The 23,704-nt window shown below is 42.7% G+C and overlaps 1 protein-coding gene across 2 annotated transcripts in view; it reads right to left on the reverse strand.

The window, feature by feature from the left end:
- Positions 1 to 8,874: 8,874 nt before the first annotated feature.
- The window catches only part of LOC104314918 (visual pigment-like receptor peropsin), a 35,479-nt gene continuing 20,649 nt past the window's right edge, over positions 8,875 to 23,704 (reverse strand). Inside the window, exons 3-6 of one of the 2 annotated variants that reach the window (XM_069800531.1) lie at positions 17,058 to 17,157; positions 14,809 to 14,913; positions 11,424 to 11,647; positions 8,875 to 10,757 (exon numbers count right to left, since the gene is read on the reverse strand). In XM_069800531.1, coding sequence (XP_069656632.1) covers positions 10,317 to 10,757; positions 11,424 to 11,647; positions 14,809 to 14,913; positions 17,058 to 17,157 — 870 coding nt within the window. In that variant the 3' untranslated portion in view covers positions 8,875 to 10,316. The remainder of the gene's footprint in view (positions 10,758 to 11,423; positions 11,648 to 14,808; positions 14,914 to 17,057; positions 17,158 to 23,704) is intronic. The other variant, XM_069800532.1, reaches the window with a different exon arrangement.

Below are 23,704 nucleotides of genomic sequence, written 5' to 3' on the forward strand. Positions count from 1 at the left end.
GATCCTGGCTGCTTAGGTCTGGCAGGAACAAACGTAGCTGTTGGGGAGTGCCTTGGGTTTTCCTCAGTGCCTCAACAGCCGATCTTACAAACCTGGTCATGTCTCAAAATCGCTGTGGCCATAAACACAGAAGTTGAGCCATTGCTCAGGGCTGGGGGCATTTTGCCGTGGGTTTGCAAGGGATAATATTTGTGATCACCCTTTCTGAAGGAGAGCATTGATGGTGGGGTTTGTTGCAGTCACACAGCTTCTTAATCACAAGGTCACAGCGAGGGTCAGGCCTGGAGGGGTGGTACAAGGAATTTGAGCCTAAGCCCTGAATTTTCATCACTCCAGGCAGGCAGAGGAGTTGTTTCCCTCTCTAAATGATATTTAGGGATTCCTGCAGCTGAATGCCATTATCAACGACAACATTTCGAATGAATAGCCCTACACATATATTCCACGACTGTGATGTGAATAATTGTGAACACTCCTCAATATTCCTCTTCCCACTCCCCTCTCCCCCGTCAGCCTAAGCACAAACACTCATTTCAGGGCTAAAGATATACTCTTAAATCACTTCTGACATTTCTTTGTTGTTGCCTAATGAAGGCTGGGTTGATGGGCTAGGGGGAAGTTTTATATAAGCCCTTGCTGAGACGTCGTTGTAGGATTGGAAGTGGGCAGCAGTTGCAAATGTTAGCATTCGTCTCTGGAGTTTATTTAACTGCAAGCCTGAATGTCTGCATGGCGTACAGGGCTTTGTTCCCCCCCGCCCTGGTTTTCTGAGTCCCAGTGAAATGTCACGGTCCTGAGGACTGTGGGGTTTGAAGAGCAGCCACGCTGCTGTCCCTGCCGAGCTAACAACAGGCCTCTGTGTGCCCTTGTTTGGAGGGAGACGTCCCACCAGGGACGTGCCGGCTGCTCCTCCTGGCTTTCCCAACCCTTTCCAAACACTTTTACACTCTGCTTCTTTCATTAATTGGATTATTTGTTTTTTAAGCTTGTTGCTGAGCAAGTCAAATCGACCCACGCCTGGTTAACAAAGCCTGAAATAATTGTGACTAAGTCAAAGGAGTGCTGAAGGGGGAGACAAGCCACACAGACCAAGCTAGTTTCTCAGCCCTGCTGAGCATACTTAATTCTTGCCGGATTTATCCAGGTGTCAAGGAAGGGCTTGAATGGCAGCCAGAATCTGGGAGCATGCCCCCTTGCTGCCTGATGGTCTGGTCTTTTGTCCTCTGTTTGTAACCTGGACTAATACAGGGATTTACAGACCAATAGGGATGAGCTGATTTTCTTGTGGGGAGTCTGGAAAAGCTTGTTTGCTATGTTGTCCTTATCCTATGGAATGAAAATGGTCAGTTCAAAATAGGGGCTTCCTATAGTCAGCTGTAGGTTAGGATTGCAGGACGCTTCTACTCTTTGAAGCTTAGGTAGGTCAGTGAAACGCTGTAAGTCTACAAGACCAAAAGATGAGGTAAACCTGCTGTTGTGATTAAGTAGAGAAAATAATTTCAACACTGTTAATGACTGCAACTGCCCAGACTACAGCTAGTTTTTACTTTGCTTACTGTGCAAGATCCCATATTAAAAAATAAGATAAACCTGACTTTTTCATGGCAGAAGTGCTTTGGGTGTATTCTGCTATTCAGAAGGCAATCAGATTCTTCAGGATTAGAGGCAGCTGAGGCATGTCATCTTCATTAAAAACCTTTGGGATCTACAGCTGAGAGACCATATGTTGAGCATCCCTAGACCTGACTGTGCCCGCTGAACTGCAGCTGAATTTGCTGGGTGAAGTACAATTCCAGATTTTGCAGATGGAGGCATTAGGGAAAAGTCTAGGTTATTGAGCAGGTTCACTGAGTGGGTCTTATTTGGAGAATATAATTTTATGAGGCCAGAAGTATCATCCCAGGTGTCCTGGTTACAGCTGGGATAGAGTAGTAATTCCTGAGGAGCGATCCACCCCTCCCCCGGCCAACTCCCCCCTGTTTATATACTGGACATGATGTCCCATGGTATGGAATACCCCCTTGGCCAGTTTGGGTCAGCTGCCCTGCCTGTGTCCCCTTCCAACTTCTTGTGCCCCTCCAGCCTTCTTGCTGGCTGGGCATGAGAAGTTGAAAAATCCTTGACTTAGTATAAACATTACTTGGCAACAACTGGAAACATCAGTGTGTTATCAACATTCTTCTCATACTGAATCCAAAACACAACATTATACCAGCTACTAGAAAGAAAATTAACTCTATCCTAGCTGAAACCAGGACACATTGTTAACTTAATTTCTGTTGGATACAGTTGTAAAGCGGGAATGGCCCCAAATCCATGTTGTCTTTGCAGGAGGACTTCAGGGAGATTACTCTCAGTAGTGTTTTCCTGATGCATATGCTAGGCCTATTCTTTGCTGCTAGCATGGTAAATGCTTAAATGGCTCTTTATGGGCAGAACAGATTAAGAGCTAACATTGTGGGAACTCTCCATGTTTCACTATTCCATGGTGATGCTCCATTTTCATTGTAAGTTGGATGAGGAAAAGCAATTGGGAAAAATTATGCATGCTTCGCAGTAAGAATTCTTATTAGAAAGTGTTTTGTTGTTGTATTCACCCATGCTTTCTGGTTGTTGGCTGCGCTCTTCCTTATTCGTTGCCAAAGTACCAACCAACAGTGCATATTGGGTATATAAACAAGCTGCAAACACAAAGCTTGAAACACAGTATTTCTGTTAGACTGGAAATGTGAAACTGGGATGCCATTTCTCCTCAGGGTCACAGCAAATTGACAGAGATGTGGGTAGGCACCAGCAACCATTACACAGAGCCAGTGAGTGGGGCATAAGCAAACAGGAGGTCCAAACTAACTTGAGGAAGATTCAAGTCTGCTAAATACTGCTGCAGCCCCGAAGTTGATAGAGCCTTCCTCTTCTCGGTTGTAAGTGATGTCAAGGTTTTCAGCTCCTTTATCTGCAGGCATACCTGTTTAGTTATCCTAGTGCTAGCCTGGTCTTTCCTCAGAGCCCTCTAAGAGTCACCTTTTCCCGCACTTTCTGGTGGAGTCCATGTGCTCCACCTCTTGTAAAGCCTCTGACTTCTTTCAGAAGCTGAAATGTTTGACCTTCTCATGAATTTAGCAAAGTTCTACTAGTGATATTTATCTTCCAAAGAAAAGATAGCCAGTTCAAGCAGTACTGTAGCTCACCAAGTAAGCAACAGCTCCCCAGACACGGGTCTAACCTGCACTCCCAGGCTGCCAACCCATGAAAGCAATTTCTAGGACAAATATACCATGCTACACCTGTGGTCCTTGCAGATTTTGGCATGCCTCAGTTGGATTGTGTCATCCCAGGAAAAAGTGAAATATGAGCTAAGCATAGCAATTTTACTGTCCTGGTAGCTCATTTTCTTTGTCCTTTTATATGTTGCATGGCCGATCCGAGTCTTCCTCAACTTGCCAAGGTGTTCTTGTGCTTTGATAGTGAGACAGTGATCAGTGACTTTCATGATGCTCTACCCTCCCTCCTTTGGACTCCCTGTCCATGCCATCACATTGAGGTGTATTATCTTTCCAAGAACATGTATTTCCAAGAATGTATAGCGTCTTTCAAAGAATAAGGTGTATCAGCATTCTAAAAGTGAATGGATTCCATGGAAACTCCAAGGATGAGGAATGGTCTGGTAATAGCTCCTCCAAATTGTGGGGAGATATGGGTCTCATCTCTGGAGCTGGGACTTAAACTTTCAAATTCTTGAACTGGTCATTTGCCTAGGACGATTTTTTCTGATAGGACAGATGATAACGCTGCTGTACTTGACTGCCTTTCAGCAAGGGATGCTGGGGGCTGGATTGTCAGGTAACATGGTATCAGTCAAGGATGAGCTAAAGCCCATTTTCCATTCCCTTTAACTCCACGTATAGGCAGCGTTATCCCAGGGACTGGCTAGGTTTTTCTCAGAGAAGATAGTTTTGTTCATCTCATACAGCAGTTCACCAGTGGTGCAAAGCATGCCCCGAGTTCACGAAATTTCTCCTACTTCTCTGTATGAACGTTGTATGATATGAATCCTTTTGAAATTTGTCTTTGGCGCATGGTAAGGCTTTGCCAGGTCAAATCACCGAGACCTGCTCGTGCTTTCATTTGTGCTGCCAAACATTATTCTTGACTTCCTACCTCCTTTTGCAAATATTGAGGTGGATGTGACACACACAGGTGCCTCCTGCTTGGGCAGCTTGCACTGACCTTGTGCTGGACCCCGCAGATGTGCCTCGAGCCACATGCACACCCTCTAGGACCATCCCAGCTTTGCTTTAGTGGTGGTTCTTTCCAGGAGCCAGGCTGGCTGGTGTACAGTGTCAAAGGCTACTGGAGGCTGTCAAATATCAGTGAGGGAGGGCGTTTACTGCAGTGATTTCTGTAAGTCCTTCCACTCCCATTTTACTAGGTTACATACTATTACATAATTAAATGTTGTGTGTTTGTTATCCCCAAAGGGCTTTTGTCTCATTCAGTGAGCATTAAAGATGACGGTTATTGGCACAGACAGCTGGTAGTTCTTTTTTGATTTTTATCACTCAGTGTGGCCCTGATTTTTGTATTAGTAATGGGTTTATTACTTTTTGTTTAGTAATTTTCTTACTGTTCTTATTGTAGTACTATTTGGACATCCTTTGGATCTTAAATTTATTCTTCTGCTTCAAGAAGGATGCAGTCTTTCTTCCCTTTTATGATGAGCTATTGTTATATAGACAGCTTATTAAAAAAAAATCCAACCCAGAAAACAAACTTTAAGAAATATGTATTAAATGCACATTTGTGTACTCAAAGCTGTAGACAAAAACATAGGCCCAGATGACAGGGTCCTGTTCTCTCCTGCAGTCAATGCAATTCACTTAGCTACCTCTCTTAATCTAAATCTGGGTATATGAAGCTTTCTAAGAGTCTTTCAGGCACAAAGCTTCTTGCAGGATCTGTGCATATGCATATTCAGTAGTACCTTTACTCTTTTTCTGGAGAAGGTCCCATTTTCAGCTTTTAGCCTGCTTCATCTGGAATCACCTAATCATCATCTCCCAGAAAGCAGGAATATATGCTGACCTTGAGGACCTTGGAGGTTTTTTTTTTCCAATTGCGCAGTATTATAGCTTTCTATATTCCTAGATTGTCAATGTGGGAAGGGATTGGGGGCCAGCCACTGTGGAATCTTTGCTGCAGACAGGAATTAGGCACTTTAGACCACACATTAGACACAGACCCATTTGACCCTGCAGGCACCTTCCCTTTGGTCTGCAGCGTTCCCGAAGTGCTTGCAAAAATCCTTTGCATTTGTTGATGTACTGAGAAGGTTCAGACTCCAAGCCTTTAGCAATTTGAGTGGTAGGTGGAGGGACACACACAGCATTGCAAGATAACCTGGTTTGCCAGGCTGGCTTATCTCCACGATAGTTGAAAATACAGATGTGGTAGCGTTACCCACCTTTTTCATTATTGCCCGGGGTGAGAGCATTCACCAGGGTAGCAGGAGAACAACGTTCTTGTCCAGCCCTACCCTCAGGAAGGGATTTTGTGTCCATCTCTCTCTCCTGAGGAAAGTGCCTAACCATAGGCCATGCTTGGATGGGCACATTCTGTATCTCTCTCTCTTATCTTGTCAATTTGTGCAGCAAAGAATGAAGGATTTATGGGGTGGAGAGACAGCCTGCAAGGGAGTGCAAGCCTGAGTAGTTCACACTAATAAAGTAAGTCACTGCCTTAAGGGGTGTGGAGGGGGATATCCTGTTTTCTGGTCTGTGCTACAAGAAATACTTCTACATGAGTCATTAGATAAAAAGGCGTAATAGCACTGAGAACAGTGACTGGACTGCAGTAGGCTATCCCACTCCCTCCAACTACGCACTCAAGTTATTCACGTTACCTTTAGAAATGTCAAAGCTATTAAGAAATGTTGCTATGTATTTCAATGATGTGCTGACTCCTTAAAGGATTTTCAGCTTAGCAAAAATGCCAGCAGGGGAAATGTGGGCCCAAAAGGTTTTCTCGGCATAAATAAACAAATGATTACTATAACTTCCCCCTGCCCCAAACCAGAAGAGGCTATTTTTAAATGTGGAAATTGAACAGAAGTAATCCTGGGTTAACTTGATTGTTCAAACTGTGTAGCCCAAAAGAAAGGGTTGTGTCAGTGACAGGGATGTTGGTAATCCACCTGCAAGGCCGTTGTACATGTGAGTATTAATAATTGCAGTGATTATGGTATAATACTGATATGTTGACAATTATGAATAATATTGATAATAAGAAATAATCAAGTAAGAGCTGATGAGATTTTTGATACACATGTAAATACATGAATTGTGTATCCATTAAGAACTCACCTGCTGAATGTACTAATCAATAGCTAATCAAAACGGTTGGGAAATGTTTGGAAATGAATATGTAAAGTAGCTAAAAGCATATTTTAAAGGGTGGTTTGAGGGCTTCAGGCTTTTCGCTGAGTGACTTTACTATGCTCAGGCACATCATTTTTGCTGGAGTGCTTTAACGATGTCAACAGGGCTGTGAGTATAGAAATGGATAACGAACAGCTAGCAACAGGGTTTTTTGCTGGGTTTATTGCATCTAGTGTAAAACAGAACTAACCTCTGTCTCAGATACTGCTGGAACAAGCTAGCAAATGCTAAGAGTATCCTTTGGATATGGTAGAAATGTTTGGCCAACTGCCTTCTGCAAGATGATGCTAGATAGTTTTAGTGTGTCATACATGAAAACAACCCCAACAATTACAAAATCTCACAGTAATATCCAGGGCTGAGCAAGAGAGACAGAGGGAGCCTACGTACCAGAATTTCTATGCCAAAGGGAGGAGGATCTGAATATTTTTCCCCTACCTCATGACAAGAGACCATTTGGATACTAGCAATAGTTATGAGATCTCATTTGTGCAGTCTGGCACTAATCCATTCAATACAAAACACATTGAAAAAGGCCCCTGTAGAGGTAGTGGAAGAACCAGGTCCTATTAGCAAGCCCACGCTACCTGCCTGCTGTGTGCCTTCACAAAAAGTGAAGAGGCAGCACTAGGATGATATGGCCTATCTCGTGGAGATATGATATCTGGCCCTGCTTTTGGCACACCCATCAGCTTTTTGCATTAGGAAAAAATGTAAATATATAGTGTTTCTAAAGAGAAAGCATTGGGAACGGGTAGTCCTTTGCTTCGTCAAGGTGAGTGGGACCACCCTTGTAAGACTGTCTCAGATGGAGAGCGTTCAAAGCTGCGGTTTCCCAGGAAAGCATCCTTGTCACCAGAATATCAGTCAGGGCAACAGCCTTCTCACACCTCTGCTGCTAAAACTCATCCAACGTAAAAGCAAATCCAAGGTTGTGGGGAGCAGCAAGGTTATGTGGAGGAGTAATTTGACTTCAGGACTGTCTATGCTGTTTGTGCTGTAATTCATTCTTGCTAAGCAAAAAGCATAAAACCCCATCATCCCCCTTCAGCATATCTATCCTTGCTGACTGTCTCAAGCACCTGAGCTCTTTGCTCTTCCCTGACCAGCAGCGAGGGCTCAGCAGGCAGAGGAGCCCATCTGTGGAGGCAGCCACAGGGGCCAGCCTTGGCCAGGCACATGTGGGACCAGACGCAAGGGGAGGAAACGCAGGACACAGGCAAAGTGTTTTACAAATTGATTTGTGTTGATTCACACATTTGAGATGCTGAAGCGCATTCCCTTACCTGCACTGTAGGGATAATGGATTCTGGACCCTTTTTCTGCATTCAGCCACTTGCTGGTGTCTTGGGTACAGCTACAGGGCACTGGTGCTTTAGGGCTGGAGGCTATTTAACCTGATTAACTTCAGTGACGCCGTGCTCCTGCTGTGACTGGATCTGGAGCACAGGTTGGTGCCTGCAAAGGCATCCATCCTCTTTTTCCCTGTGTAACCTGCAAAACCAGATATTCTGCTCTACAGTTATGCAGTCCCCTGGTATGACCGTGTATCCACAAAGGACTGTAGCCATAGGCCTTGCAGGAGGGAGGTCTGCTGCGGTCCAGTCAAGGCTTTTTCTGTGTTGGCTCTTTCTAGTTGTCTTTCAGCAGGTGTGCATCCTTTGGCTCCTGGCCCCTTGCTCCCCTGTTATCTGGTTCTCCCCCTCTTATATTTTTACTCTGCTCCTATTCTGGCTCATTTTTACTACTTGCACCTCTTCCCCCGTCTAACCTCACTGTACATGCTCAATGGCATACAACTAGTAGAGATTTCAGCTGGAGTTTGGGGGCACTCTTGGAAATGGCCTTGTTGCTCTGCCTTCCCCCTTGGCCTTTTCACATCTTTCTATGTCAGAGTCTGAATCCTGCAGATTAACAGCATTGCTACAATGCAGCAGGGCAAGAATTTTCCCCAGTTATCCATAAATTAGCAGAAATAGAGATTAAAAGCTAGCCTGGCATCTATGGCCATGGAGGCTCTATGGGCAGGTGTCTGGCACACCTGTGGCTGCAGGTACCTCCAAGAACTGCATCCGATGGGGAAGCGTGGCACTCCTCTTTCTTTGGAGGAAAACCCAAGTGCTTTCAGCAGTGAGAAGGCCCAGTCCCAGCAGGGTTACCAAGGTGGATTTTGTGCCACACCTAGAAGCTGTCAAAACTGCATGCTAGCTTTGGCTAGCCCAGCCTGACTTCATCCAGCTGTGACAGGATTTTGCCCTAAATGATTTCATCTGTTTCTGAAGCTACAGCATGCACTTTTATCTGGAAGCAAACTGTTTACTTATCTGCTTTTAATTATTTATGGTAATGAAATAGCACCCATATCTCAAAATTTTCCACAAAAATGAATACTCTTGTAGTTCAGATCTGTGGCCATGAAAGAAAACACAGTTCCCCACTGTTGCTTATAATGTTTATTTGTTTTTAACTTCAAAACACAGGTGATTTTTCTCAAAACAAATAAAGTAATGGGGGAAATGAAGGCAGGCTCTCTTTGTAACTTTCCCAAGAAACACATCTGAAAAAGCATACTTTTGCAAAACAGCTACGTTTTAGCAAACCCAGATAGTGAGATTCCAAAAAGTCATAAATAGCAGTGAGGTTAGCAACAAATGTTGTTGGTTTTTGTTTGTTTGTTTGTTTCCTTTTTTTCCCTGTTGTTTAACTTGCAGACGGCACTAAATGAACCCATAATTTCCATGGCTAATATAGAGATATATTTACAGAAGTCTCTGAGTATGCAGTTAATTTCCAAGGTCAGGAATTATGAAGATAGACCTCCTCACTTTGATTCTGTAAAATAAACTTGGTGGAATCATTGGATATTATAACATCTGAACAGTCTTGCTGCTGATTTAAGCCTACAGCTTAGCTATTAAATCACTATCCTTAATTGCTACTTAGTTACGTTTACCTAAAAGTCATTTTTTACCCACAGGCAGGTACAAAAACTTTCTTTAGAAGCAGCAGTGAAGTGTTGGATTATATTCTGTAAATAGCTCTGATGCCACACTTCATCAGTACTCTTAAAACCTTAGTGTCATTTCTGGTTTCATTGCCTGTGCAACAGCTCTTGCTCCACCTTAATAGTCAGGTAGAAAAACAAGCAGTTTGGAGACAGATCAGTAAAATTGAAGGCCAGCTTTCCTGAATCTGAATGCTACAGCCAGGCCCTGCTCACTGGGAAGGTCAAGGAGGGTGGAAATAATTCTGCAGACCAACGAGGAAAAGTACGAAGCCACTGTTCAGACCACAGTGACTAGAAAATGCCAAGACCTACAACACCTAGCACTTGCACAGACACACACAGAGTCAGGCACAGGCGATCAGACGTGCACCCATGCACACACAGGGCCTGGGAGACCCACGGCGAGTGTGCCTCTGTGCCCCCGATTGCTCCACACCAATCTCAGCAGGGCCCATCTTCTCCTACAGCATGGGCTGTGCAGCACCGCAGAGCTGAAATGATCCTCTATGGCTGGGGCTGTTGAAGAGCAAAAGACATATTTGGAAATGTAATCTCCTAATTAATAAAATCTGGATAGGAACATATTAGTTATTTTTGCTAGCTAATGCCTGCTCTTCACAAGTCAGTCTTCCTTTTCCTGCATGCATCTGAAAATCAAATATTTCTCGCACTGGGTGTGCTGCCCACATTGTAACGTGCTTTGTACCTACATAGAAGGAAAATATCACTTTACCGTCTGATTTGCTTGAGTTGTATAATCACCAGTGCTCTAGCAAGAAACAGATGGATAGGGAATGAGGAAATCACTCAAGCGCTGATCTGAAGAGAGTCTTCCTGAACACAAAATGGGTGCATGTGTTAAGTGGCTGCAAAACTTACAGTCTATCACATTCAATATCAGGGTTATTGGATGGCGTATCGAGAATACCAAAATACACTTCCCTGTTTGCTGGAGGTGGGGTGTTGGTTGGACTTCCCACCCCAGAATCAGGGCTTGGTGCAGGGTGCATTTCTCCTGCGTACTTCTCTTCTTTCTGAGAGGGCTCTTGCTGTTTTTGCTTGAGGTTTTTGAAACGTTTGAGCTTCACAGGGTCTTTGACTTCCTTGGCACAATGGAACAAGATGAAAATGTCCCTCCGAAATTTGGAGCTCATTCCAAAGTAGATAATAGGATTGTAGAAGCTGGCAGACTTTGCAAACAAACTGGCAAGGATGCTGGTAAGATTGGGCACAGGGTGACCATAGGCAGACCATATAGAGATGACAGCATACGGTGACCATGCAATAATGAAGGCTGTGCAAATGACAATAGAAACCTAAAAGACAAAAGGAGAATAGTCTTAAATCTGCTCTGGAAGACTACTTCAGGGAAGCAATACACTGGGAATAGTAGCTTGGACACTTGGCTGGGATGGAAACATTCAGATTGTCCTGAGGGTATGGCTCACAGGAGAATACAGGCAAGCAAAAGGTTTGCTTTGATGGAGCCAAGCAGACCTAGAAGCTATATATTGAATTTTGGCATGGTGGTATGCTTGACCAATGCCTCATCTAGTGGAATGAAAATAGCTACAGTCCCCTATATGTTTATATGAAATCAGAAGGGTTTGGGTAGACTTAAGTCAACCGTAGGTAAATTGAAAGCTCCACTGTAACTTCTGTGTATGCTCAGAAGTAACGTAACTTCTGAAAGAAAAGAGCATATGCCAAGCCAAACTTTTGTTTTTGTGCTGTATAACCCGCTCCAACTATATTTAGATTATTTTGCACATGGGATGTAGCACCAGTATTAGCCAACTGACAGGGTACAAGTTTTAAACAAACCTCATATTCTTCACTGAGTTCAGACACTGTCACTAGAGATTATAGAGAAATGAAATGTGACTGATTGGTTTTGTTCTCTTCTGTTCTAGTTTAGACCAGTTTTTGGAAAGACAGATTTCACTGAGATAAATACCACCCAACATGAAACCCAAACTCACCCTGGTGACGTCCCGCTCTATTCTCCTCTGTCTGTCTGTGGGATCACCCAGTCCTGTTAATGCATGGCTTAGCTTGACAGTATTGATAATTGACACATATGAGAAGACCATGACTGTGACAGGTAGGAAGAAACAGCAGATAAAAATGGAGACAATGTAGGACTTGTAGATTGTAGAGAAGTTGGCTTTTGCCCAGTCAATCTCACATGTACCATACATGCGATCTGGAAAGCAAAAATAAGTTGGTTAGCATTTTTAGAACACTTATCTGCTTTTGAGTGATTAATTTATCAGTTCAAATGCTGTATTCTTCTTCTTTTAAGCACTAAAAAATGGATTGATCTTTCTAATTTAATGATCCGTGATGTAATTTCCTACATAAACAATTTTTCAAGACCAGCTAGACCATAACAAGTTTTAATGTATATTATCATTCTGTCCAGTTTAGATTTCCAGTGTAAATCCATAACGCACAAACTGTTGTTTCAGGATAGGAAATTGTGATACGTTATTAGGAAAAAAAAAAAAAAGATGGTAATCATTCAGTAGGTTTGATATTCCTGAGTGTTATCTACTCTTATTTGTCATAATCTTCCACATAGTAACTTCCTAAGATGAGCACTTTAACAGGATAACAACCAATTGTAAAGAGACAATATGCCAAATGTAAAAAGTCACTACTTATATAGCAAAGCAGGAATTAAAAATATTGAGAGGTTTTTCAATAGAAACAAAAAGGCAATGAAATTGTTACTGTTGCAAGAGCCATGAAGGCAAATTGATAGAGCTAATGATAAAGATGAAACACATAAATACTCAGAAAGATATGAGACCTTTTGCTAAACAGAAAGCATACAGTTCTGCAACTACAAAGGAGCTGCAGGCTCTTAAAAATGAAGTCAGGCAGATTGCAGGATCTGCTGCTAGTGGGATTTACAAAAGGACACTAGCTGATTAGGTACTTAAGGGAAAGGCAGTGGGAATAAGGTGCAGTCTCTGCTTAAATACTTTTATGAATAACAGTTGACTTCTTTAGACCCTCTGATATGTTTGCAGAGGTGTCCTGATAGAAAACCTGAGTTTGGTAGCATTAGAGTTTTTCTGTAGATTGTGAATTGTTGATTTTTCTTTTTAAGTGGAAAAAGCTGTTTTTTCCAACAGGTATGGCAGCAAATTTAATTACAAATAAATGAAGCATGAACCAAAATTATGTAAGTCAAGTATCAACAGGTCCTGGAGATACAATACAGGTGAAGCCTGCATGATTTAGCAACAGATCCCTGCCTGACATACAGTGATAATTCTGAAGGGAAAAAAAAATCCCTTAATTCCTCACAGGTGATAGGAGGTTTAGACAGGATGAATTAAAGGAGCAAAAGATTAAAATCTCTTTTATGATTCTCATCAAAAAGAGCTCAGTATTTTTATCACCAAAAGCTCTAGGTGTTGCTGTCTGGATGTGTTCAGTAATAGAAATAGATTTTAGTCTCCTTTACCTTTTTCGTCAGTAGACCTCAAGATTCAGAAAGATAACCATAAAATCTGGCTTAATTCCAGGTTTTTGGTTTGTGAAAACTTTTGACTGAAAACTGAAAGCAGCCTCCAGATGACATGAAAAGAAAACCCTGCAGATTTGCTGCAACTCAGAATTCAGAGCTGTGTTTCCCCTCTCCACCAGGACACTGGCAAGTGGCATTTCCAAAAATCAGCAGGGTCCTGGGGACCGCTGCAGCTTCTGTGTAGAAATGAGAGGTCCAAAGCAGCCAGGTGTAATGTGCTGCTGTCTGCCAGCACCCGCTGCCTGCTGCTGGACTTGCCGTTGCTGGGGTCCCACATGTCCATGGGTGCCCTCAATGGAAACGTGTTTAGAGACAGATAGCCCAGGAACCTGAAACTGCTGTGATTCTCAGTAGGGAAAAGTGCTCCTAGAAGTGGTCTTGAAGACCACTGTCGAGGAACTGAATCCAAAGTATGAACAGGATCCATGGGGGCTTTCACTGATCCTGTGAGAGGGAGCACCTGGGATGAGTGTGGTGATGTAAAGAGGCATAAAGGGAAAGGGGTAGATGATGGCATGCTTATATAGACTTGCTGATGAGGGCTTCACAGGGCAGGAAATGTGTAAAGGATTTCAGACCAGATTTGTACAGTGGGACACTCATATGCCTTTACAGAGGCATTTATACCAAAGGTTAATAAAAAAGTGAAATTAAAAAAAACCTGGATGCCCTGACAAGGCCAAAAAGGCTCATCAGAAATCCTTCTGCAAATGAAGAGCTATTAAGATTAATGTAAAAAGGAAAGAAATCGCCAGAAGATACACAGAAAATGACCAGTCCCAATCCCCCAAGTTTATGACATATCCAGAGTGCAAAAACATGACATAAAATTAGAACAGTCTATTAAACAGTTTGGTTTTGTCTCAAACAAAAAATCTATTGAGCCTAATATCCTGGTAACATTTTGATTTGGGAAGAAGATTTAACCAATCATAGAAATGGATGCTTTTTTCACACCCATACTTCAAGGGTCCAGAGATACCTCAAAGCTTATGCATTTAATAAGTAAGAGGATATATTCACATAGCTGCTTTAATAAGTCTTCACAGATTTCATGACTTCTCAAAGGATGCAGATGCCTGCAGGATCCAGGCAGATAACTGCTGGACAGTTTCAGTCACATGGTTTCAGTTGTTAGGACTCCTGTATCATTACCATTTGTTCCTAGAGATTTGTTGTCTTGAATTTTTAGAGACCTAATTTGAGACAATTCCTCCAACTTTTCCCCATGAAGAAGTTTTGTGGTGTGGGAATATCCCCTAGCCATTGAATCACCGCAGCATTCACTATTCAAAATTTTTCCTTTTCTCCCCCTCCGTTTTTCCTATGGCATTATCTTGCACCCTAATCGCTTCTTGGACTGACAAACTTTCTGACATCTTTTTCTTCTTCTGTTATGTTAGTTTTCATATTTTCAACAAACTGTTTGACCAGATCTTTCTGGCTTGTCTTATTATAGTTTCAAGTTTAACTTGCTGGAACTTGTGTTCTTTTCTAGCTTCCCAATCTTGACAGTTTTTGAAGGATGTCTTTTGATAGTTTCCTTTATCTCATTGCTTAACCATGCCAAATATTTCTGGCCCCTCTTTTTTCATAGGTAATATGCACTAGGTCCAAGTCTTTCCTGTGATATCTTCAAAAAATCTCTTTATAGCTGATACCAAAGCAGGCAACTCTCTGCGCATACATCATGCACGATGAATGATTTTCTCAGTTCTACTGATAATCGGTCTGGTTTATCACAAACAGCAAGAAAGAAAGGGAAGTATCTTTGTTCAGTTAAGTGGAGAGGTGCCAAATAAGTACAACTGAAAGATACCTGTTACCTGTATAACTGCCCCAGCCAAGTAATGGAGCTGCTGACCAGAAGAAAGCTGCTATCCAAATGAGAACCAGAGCCACCGTCATACTGCTGTTGCTGATGCAGTGACCTGCAATGGCATGGTTTAATCAGAAAATAATATCTAGAAGGGCAAACATATCTCTGAAATCTAAATGTGCTCCTATACCAACAGCTAATAAGGAAAATACAACTATTTAAAAAAATTAAGACAAAAAAGCATATTTATAAGAAAAGCTTAAATTTGAAAGCATCTGTCAGCCTTGTGTTCAAGACCATTTGTGAACAGTGGAAATGAATGGCTTTTAAGCAGGAGACAATATGTTTGTTGAGCACTGTAGAATTAGAAAATTTTACGTTAGACTTATGTTTTGCAATTTTGTAAAAAGCAGGAAACAGTTAGTTGTATGTTAAGTTTTCCACAGAAACAAACAAGGTAAGTTGAAATTCAGAGGATTTTCTTATTCACTTCAAGGTTTTCCCTGTTAAAAAGGAGAAAATACATTAGATGCTCAAACTACATTAGCCATTCAATACAAATTATTTAATCTGTTCTGCTGTTGTTGTACATTGTGGTTATTTCTTCATTTACATGGGAAATATTTATGCATCCACCAATCTCTGTTCCTCAACATTTCTGTAAAGTTACACTGGGTACTTGCTCAGATTTCCTCAAGAGGCAAACATAAATTGTGCACACCCTCAGATGAACATGTGATAGAGCTCTGCAGAAGAGAAACATGGGTTTCAAATGCAATTTCATAATATGTAATGAATATAAGATGTAGAATACATCACAGACAAATTCTAGCAGCTCTAACAGCCATTTGTGTTGAAAATTAACTTCAACAAGTGTATCATTACAACAAACTGCAGAAGAACTTCCTGTGGAAAAAAGACCTTCCTGTAGAAGTTCTTTTCACAACTAACACTACTCAAGCTATACTATAAAGAAGAACTCATAGGATACATCCAGTGTATTTACACATGCTTTAGCTGTGGCCATTAATAGGTTCCTGCCTGAAAGATGGTGCAAGCCAGTCATAACAAAGGCATGAAAATTGATAATACATTATCTAAGGATGGATGAAAGGAAGGCTAGGGAGAATTTATGGAAGGTGTGGGTATAATGAAGAGAGATTACATAAGGCTCTCAGTGGAAGTCAAACTTTTCAGCAGGCAGGAGGTCCAGGATGAATGGTAAGGAAATGTTTCTACTGATCCTGTGAAAGGGAGCGCCTGGCTGAGTGTGGTGATGTACAGAGGCATAAAGGGAAAGGGGTAGATGATGACTTGCTGGTGAGGGCTTCACAGGGCAGGAAATGTGTAAAGGATTTCAGACCAGATTTGTACAGTGGGACACTCATATGCCTTTACAGAGGCATTTATACCAGAGGTTAATAAAAAAGTGAAATTAAAAAAAAAAGAGAGTGGTTAGTAAAAGGTTTCTAGCACTGGAGACAGTAATGAACAGTGGTTGTCTGAGATATTCAGGTTACAGATCAACAGGGCACTAGACAAAAAGCATGGGTGCGAGGCTGTGTTGATGGTGCTTTGCAGATCTGGGAGACAGGGACCATCTGGGCAGAGTCAGATCATGGTCAATTCTGGGGATGGTAGGCGTAATTTTCACCTCCCGTGGTGTGAAACTGTCCACTGAGGGGAGGCCGGAGAGGCATGTGGGGATGGCAGGCTGCGCAGTGCTACAAAAGCTGGAGGCAAGATGTGCAGACTGAATGTTTCTAGCACCATCTAAAGCAGTCCATGATGCCTGCTGTGTGCACACCCTGGCAAAACACCCTGAAAAATGAAAATGTTTGTATGTAGGGCAGCCTTCCGAACCAAAGATATTATCAATCACTGGAAACTTCCCAAACATCATCTCACAGCAGATGAAATTCGTTGCTTACAGTGAGATCCAGACAACAAGGTATGCATCACTTAGTAGTCATTTAAGTTGCATTTTGAAAAATACAGAGGGTCAGCAGGACCTGTGGTATCTTTGGCACAAGGGTGAATTTAACCCATGGTAACCGAGGTGTACAATGAATCATTTGCCTCTTATTGGGGTTAACCCTGAATGACTCTATGCAAACGCATTTGTAATGTAAATGGTTGCATTATGTTCTGGTTTCCAATGCATTTAATTTATATTTTATATAGCCTGTGACTGAAAGAAATACAGATTTGCATAGGTTCAATGAAGGCAGAACTGGACTTGCCTTTATTCCTTACCTCTCTCAGGATGGCAGCCCTTGATGTAGCGAGTCACGCTGATTACTGTAAGGGTATTAATGCTAGCCAGGCCAAAGAGGAGCGTCAGGAAGCCATCAACCTGAAAAACAAAGCAGTGCAGGATGTTCTTTTACTGCAGAGAGCTGAAGGGGAAAACAACCACAGGGGTTGCTCCTGTCGTTTTCATGTTAATGCTCTTCAAAGTTTTTCCAAAAACCCAGCTATTAGGGAAATATAAAATGTCAGGTGCAGTTATCTTCTATAGGATCAGTGAGCAAGTAAATGTTCAGAAACTATGTAAAAGTGCTCTGACTGGGAGTGAGTGGCAAAAGCACCCCATTGTGATGGGCCCAGAAGCTCCGTGCATCCTTGGCATACACTACCTCAGGAGATGGTATTGCAAGCTCCCAAAAGCGTACTGGTGTGCTTTAGGTATAGCTGCCTTGAAGACGGAGGGAATTACACAGCTCTCTACCCTGCCTGGTCTCTCGGAGGACCCTTCTGTTGTGGGGTTGCTGAGGGTCAAAGAACAACAGGTGCCAATCACTGCTACAACAGTGCACTGGCAGCAATATTGCACCGAGACTCCCCGATTCCCATCCATAAGTTGATTCTTCAACCACAGCGCCAAGGAGTGATCAGCAAGACTCGCTCACCCTTTAACAGTCCCATGTGGCCAGTGCAAAAGTCTAATGGAGAGTAGAGGCTAACAGTAGACTACCGTGGCCTCTATGAAGTCACGCCGCTGCTGAGTGCTGCCGTGCCAGACATGCTAGAACTTCAATACAAATTGGAGTCAAAGGCAGCCAAGTGGTATGCCACAATTGATATCGCTAATGCATTTATCTCAATCCTTTTGGCAGCAGACCGCAGGCCACAGTTTGCTTTCACTTGCAGGGGCATCCAGTACACTCGTAATTGGCTGCCCCAGGGGTGGAAACACAGCCCCACCATTTGCCATGGACTGATCCAGGTTGCACTGGAGAAGGGTGAAGCTCCAGAACACCTGCAGTACATCGATGACATCATTGTACGGGGCGACACAGCAGAAGAATTTTTTGAGAAAGGGAAGAAAATAGTCCAAATCCTTCTGAAAGCTGGTTTTGCCATGAAACAAAGTAAGGTCAAGGGACCTGCACAGGAGATCCAGTTTTTAGGAATAAAATGGCAAGATGGGCGATGTCAGACCCCAATGGTTGTGATCAACAAAATAACAGCTTTGTCTCCCCCAAAGAGTAAAAAGGAAACACAGACTTTCTTAGGCATTGTGTTAAAAATGTGCTGTATACCGCAGCCGGGGAGAATGGCCCTACCTGGAGCCTCGGGGAGAACGACCCTACCTGGAGCCTCTGGCAGAAAGCACCCGGGGACACCCGAGGCCGACCCCTGGGGTTTTGGAGTCGGGGATACAGAGGATCCGAGGCTCGCTATACTCCAACTGAAAAAGAGATATTGGCAGCGTATGAAGGAGTTCGAGCCGCCTCAGAAGTGGTTGGTACTGAGACACAGCTCCTCTTAGCACCCCGACTGCCAGTGCTGGGCTGGATGTTCAAAGGGAGGGTCTCCTCTACACATCACGCGACTGACGCCACGTGGAGTAAGTGGGTCGCACTGATCACACAACGGGCTCGCATAGGAAACTCCAGTCACCCAGGAATTGTGGAAGTGATCACGGAGTGGCCAGAAGGCAAAGATTTCGGAATACCGCCAGAGGAGGAGGTGATGCGTGCTGAAGAGGCCCCACTGTATAGTAAACTGTCAGAAAATGAGAGACAAAATGCCCTGTTCCCTGAGGGGTCCTGGCATATAGTGGTATAGTGGTGTGTTTTGGATTTAGTATGAGAATAAAGTTGATAACACACTGATTTTTTTAGTTGTTGCTAAGTAATGTTTACACTAAGTCAAGGACTTTTTAGCTTCTCGTGCCCAGCCGGCAAGAAGGCTGGAGGGGCACAAGAAGTTGGGAGGGGACACAGCCAGGGCACCTGATCCAAACTGGCCAAAAGGATATTCCATACCATATGACGTCATGCTCAGCATATAAACAGGGGGGAGTTGGCAGGGGGGTGGCGATCACTGCTCGGGGACAGGCTGGGCACCTTTCAGCGGATGGTGAGCAATTGCATCATGGATCACTTGTTTTGTATATTCTATTATTATTATTTTCTCTTCCTTTGCTGTCTTATTAAACTGTCTTTATCTCAACCCATGAGGTTTACTTTTTTTTAAACCCTGATTCTCTTCCCCATCCCATGGCAGGTGGGGGGAATGAGCGAGCAGCTGTGTGGTGCTTAGTTGCCAGCTGGGCTTAAACCATGACACTTGTACATAAAATAAGCAAGCAAACACACCCTTACATCTATGCTTCCTGTCCTGGTTTCAGCTGGGATAGAGTTAATTGTCTTCCTAGTAGCTGGTACAGTGCTGTTTTGAGTTCAGTATGCAAAGAATGTTGATAACACTGATGTTTTCAGTTGTTGCTAAGTAGTGTTTAGACTAAAGTCAAGGATTTTTCAGCTTCTCAAGCCCAGCCAGCGAGAAAGCTGGAGGGGCACAAGAAGTTCTCACAGGACACAGCCAGGGCACCTGACCCAAACTGGCCAACGGTGTATTCCATACCATGGGACGTGCCATCTAGTATAGGAACTGGGGAGTGGGGGTGGGGAATCGCCGCTCGGGGACTGGCTGGGTGTTGGTCGGCGGGTGGTGAGCAATTGCCCTGTGCATCATTTGTACATTCCAATCCTTTCATTATTGCTGTTGTCATTTTATTAGTGTTATCATTATCATGATTAGTTTCTTCTTTTCTGTTCTATTAAACTGTTCTTATCTCAACCCGCAGGTTTTGCTGCTTCTTCCCAATTTTCTCCCCCATCCCACTGGGTGGGGGGGAGTGAGTGAGTGGCTACATGGTGCTTAGTTGCTGGCTGGGGTTAAACCTCAACACTTCCCCAAAATGACTTGCCAAATGAAGGGGAAAAAGGTTGAACTGAAAAGAAGAAAGGCCATGAATAGGCAAAAATGCACTGGATGCAGCTGCCCCACTTAGAACAAACGTGCAAACTGAACCCATGAAACTTAGGCCAAAGGGGGAAGAACGTAGGAGGTAACGGACTTGGCCGAGTGAGAAAAGCTTTTTGAAAAATTAAATAAAATCATCCATCATTCCAGTAGGTTGAGTCTCAATGGTGGTGCTACTGATTGCCTGCTATTTTTTAAGCCCTGATCCTCACCACCTCTGACGGATGCAGGCAGAGCTGTACGGCTGTGTAGGCTCCCACTGATGTCAATGTCTCAGCGATACACGCGCGGGACAGTTAACAACTCTGCTAAGCTTCACTTATGGGTATAGGAAGGAAGTTGCTGCTGACTGTAGCGGAGATGGATGTAGCCATCTGCTAGGGAGCACTATATGTCTGGGAAATGATCCAGGCAAAATGCTGAAGGCAGTCCTTTTTTTGAAAGCTTGCAATGATATACCAAACTGGCCAGCGCAGAGGAGCTCTTGAACGTGCCAGTTTTACACTGAGTGAAGCAGGAATATTAAGCAAGTGTCTCTGGACTGTAACTTGGCATTCAAGTGGTAGAATTATCGGCGGAAAGGCACGTCATTATTCTACGGGAACAAACTGTGTCTTTGTGTGAATGGGCACAACTCCCGTGGAATTCAGTTTATCCCAGAACTGAATCTGGGGCTTTAATCCAGGCTTAAAGCTGAGACCACAGCAGATTGTATAAATTAAATTGGGTGAAGGGTTAGGAAAGGGCTGCTTCATCATTTCTTTCACTGGTGGCATTTCTTGCTACCAACACCCTTATATTGACTCTATATACTTCTTAATGCCAACTTTTACAGACCCACCACATTTTAAATGCATGCAAGACTTGCTACTACAACAGTCTACATCCACCTGTGCTCCACTTAAAATCAGCTCATGCTTGGTGTATAAATGCAACCATGTTTACAGCAGAAAAGAGACTTCCTTGGATGTCTCAGCTACTTGCTAGAAGCTGCACTTGGCTGAATTTGGCCCATTGTGTGCAGTGGAGATTGGTGAAATACCAGGACACGCAAATCTGCTCTGCATTTCATTAGCCTTACTGATGCAAACAGCTGCCACTTCTCCATTTGCTCTAGCAATGCTTCATAGATGCAGAAAACAGCACAGCCAAGGACTACTGAGAAACCAGGCTGCATAAGCTTAAGCGATTGCATTAGTTATTAGATTACAAAGGAAGCAGTATTTCAGCAATGATGCAAATAAACACTTTGAAATTAAGTCTAAAGAGCTATGAGATTGAATACTGAAGTAGCAGGACAAGCTTTTTAGTGTGTATCACAGTTAGCCCTCCTATGCTGAAACTGGTTGAGTTTTTCTGAAATATATCATTCTATGTTTTATCACCTGCAGATGTGACCATTATTCTCCCCCCTCCCCTTCCCTGACATCAGACCAAAGAGACAATTATATTAAGTGATCAGTTCAAACAACCCTTGAGCACACTTACAAGGGAGGAAAGTGGGTTTAAAAATACACTCTTGCCCTTTACTGTTTAAGATGAAACTCTGTCACCATAAGAAAGAACAAGCCAAAATGCTTTCTTTGGAGTGGTGCCTTGCTAAAAAAAAAGAAGTTTTACCAAAATGAACATAGTTCATAGGACCGAGCCATTGCCAGCACCCTTCTCATTTTCATACTATTTATAACACCATTTCAGCAGATCAAAATACTGTTGCTTCTGCTGGTGTGGGGGCTATCATCAAAGATTTGACCAGGGCCATAAGATTAGCAAGTGGCTAAAGTGGCAGCAGTGTCCTGGGGCGCCTGTACTAACTGCCCTGCTGCTAGTCACAGGTTCAGCAATTTAGGAACAGATGATAGGGTGAAATGCCAAGGAGTGAGAGCTCTGGGGATGACAGGAGTGCTGGGATGAAAGGAATAAAGGATGTAAATGAAGTGGCTCTGAAGCTGCAGAACTGCCCATACAGGGGCCATGGCATCTGGAACATTAAAACACGAGAGAATCCAGAGGCATTAGGGCTGCTTTGGGAGTAGGATCCTCAAATCAGTATTGTCCCTGCCAAACATCTATCAGCAACGAGTCAGCTCTTGAGCCTTGCTATGCATACGCCATTTCCCAGCAAGTCTATCAATTCTGCAATACTTTTATATTGGTGTCACTTAGACATACATCTTCAGAAGAAAAAGAGGGATCTTACTCTAGCTGTAGCCAACCTACTTCAAGCATACACCTACTGGATATGGAAGAAAGATCTCTGCTACTTTTTCAGCTCCTGAACAGGCAACTTTGCCTGTAGGTAGCAGCCAAAGAAACTGCTTGGAACCCAAAGTAGTTAGCAACAGAAAAACTGCTTTAGCATAGTCCCAATTTCTGTAGGCAGAGAGATTAATTGTATGTAGGTAACAAAAATATATGATATTCTCAGTTTTCTGCATCTTTAAAGATATACAGAATGACAGTCAAGGCAATACTAGAATAGTAGATAACATTTAATTACTCTGGAAGACTGATGCTCTTCCCCATCCCCAGTTCTGGTTTTTCTTTTCTTTTATCCTTCCTGCCCAGCCATCTCCTCCCTTCCACAGTCATAATATTTCCTCCATTTTTGCGTAATGCAAATCTGTCCTTCGTATCATTAATTATGATCAAATAGCATCAGCGTTAATAGGCAATAGTGAATTCAGCCATAAACACGAAGTTGATTGTATGGTAATTTTGATCCACCAGCTTTCCCTTTTACCCATTAAGAAACAGGAGTAGATTAGCAGTTTTAAAAGCTTTTCTCTCCGTGTTATACCAGGATTACTCCCTTGGCTATATAGATACTCGCAGAACTTGCTCATTATCTTTATGTTGCCTGGAAGCTAAGACACAACTGAAGAAAAGGCTGTGTTTTTTCTGTTTTGTATTTGTGCCTGATTTTAAATCTCACTAATGTTCTTGGTGTACTATTTACAACCCATAATACATAACGCTCCTACTGCATGCAAATTCATTTCTTAAGCTTTGCTTCAACACAGAGAGAGTCAGGAATCCCCAGTGCACTATCAAATTTTTAGCAATGAGCTTGTGTGTGCCCTACTTTTACTACCTTTAATACTTATGCATCCCTACTGAATTCATAAGGGTTGTCTTCATTTAAAGCAGACAGAGTAAAATATAACCTATTGTTCTTATTATTGGATTAATCAAGGTTTAATGGCACAAAAGCAGATTGCCAAAATAGCTACTGCATTTCAATTTAGGCTGAAACATTATCTCACCAGCCAGAAAGGCTGCATCGCTCCCTCCTCTGGCCAGCTGGTGAATCTGTTGCAATTTCCCGAAGTCCATTTTTCTCCCTTCAGAACTCTTGTCTTTCTCTTCTATTAAATATGAGATAATGAGTATGTAAAGAAAAAGATAAACTTTAAACAGGGGTTATTTTCTATTGCATATATTTAAAGACATCACAATATTTTTTTGAATACAGATCAGATTATTCCAAGATCATACTGTAAACAGATAATGGCAATAAACCTCCTTCAACCTCAAGAGACAAAAAAATCACCTAAATCAATCTTTAAGAAATACATTTTGAAAAAAAATTGTAGGTACCTTTGAATATAGTACGTTTTAAAATT

Source organism: Haliaeetus albicilla, chromosome 13 (genome assembly GCF_947461875.1).
Source record: "Haliaeetus albicilla chromosome 13, bHalAlb1.1, whole genome shotgun sequence".
Classification (NCBI taxonomy): domain Eukaryota; kingdom Metazoa; phylum Chordata; class Aves; order Accipitriformes; family Accipitridae; genus Haliaeetus; species Haliaeetus albicilla.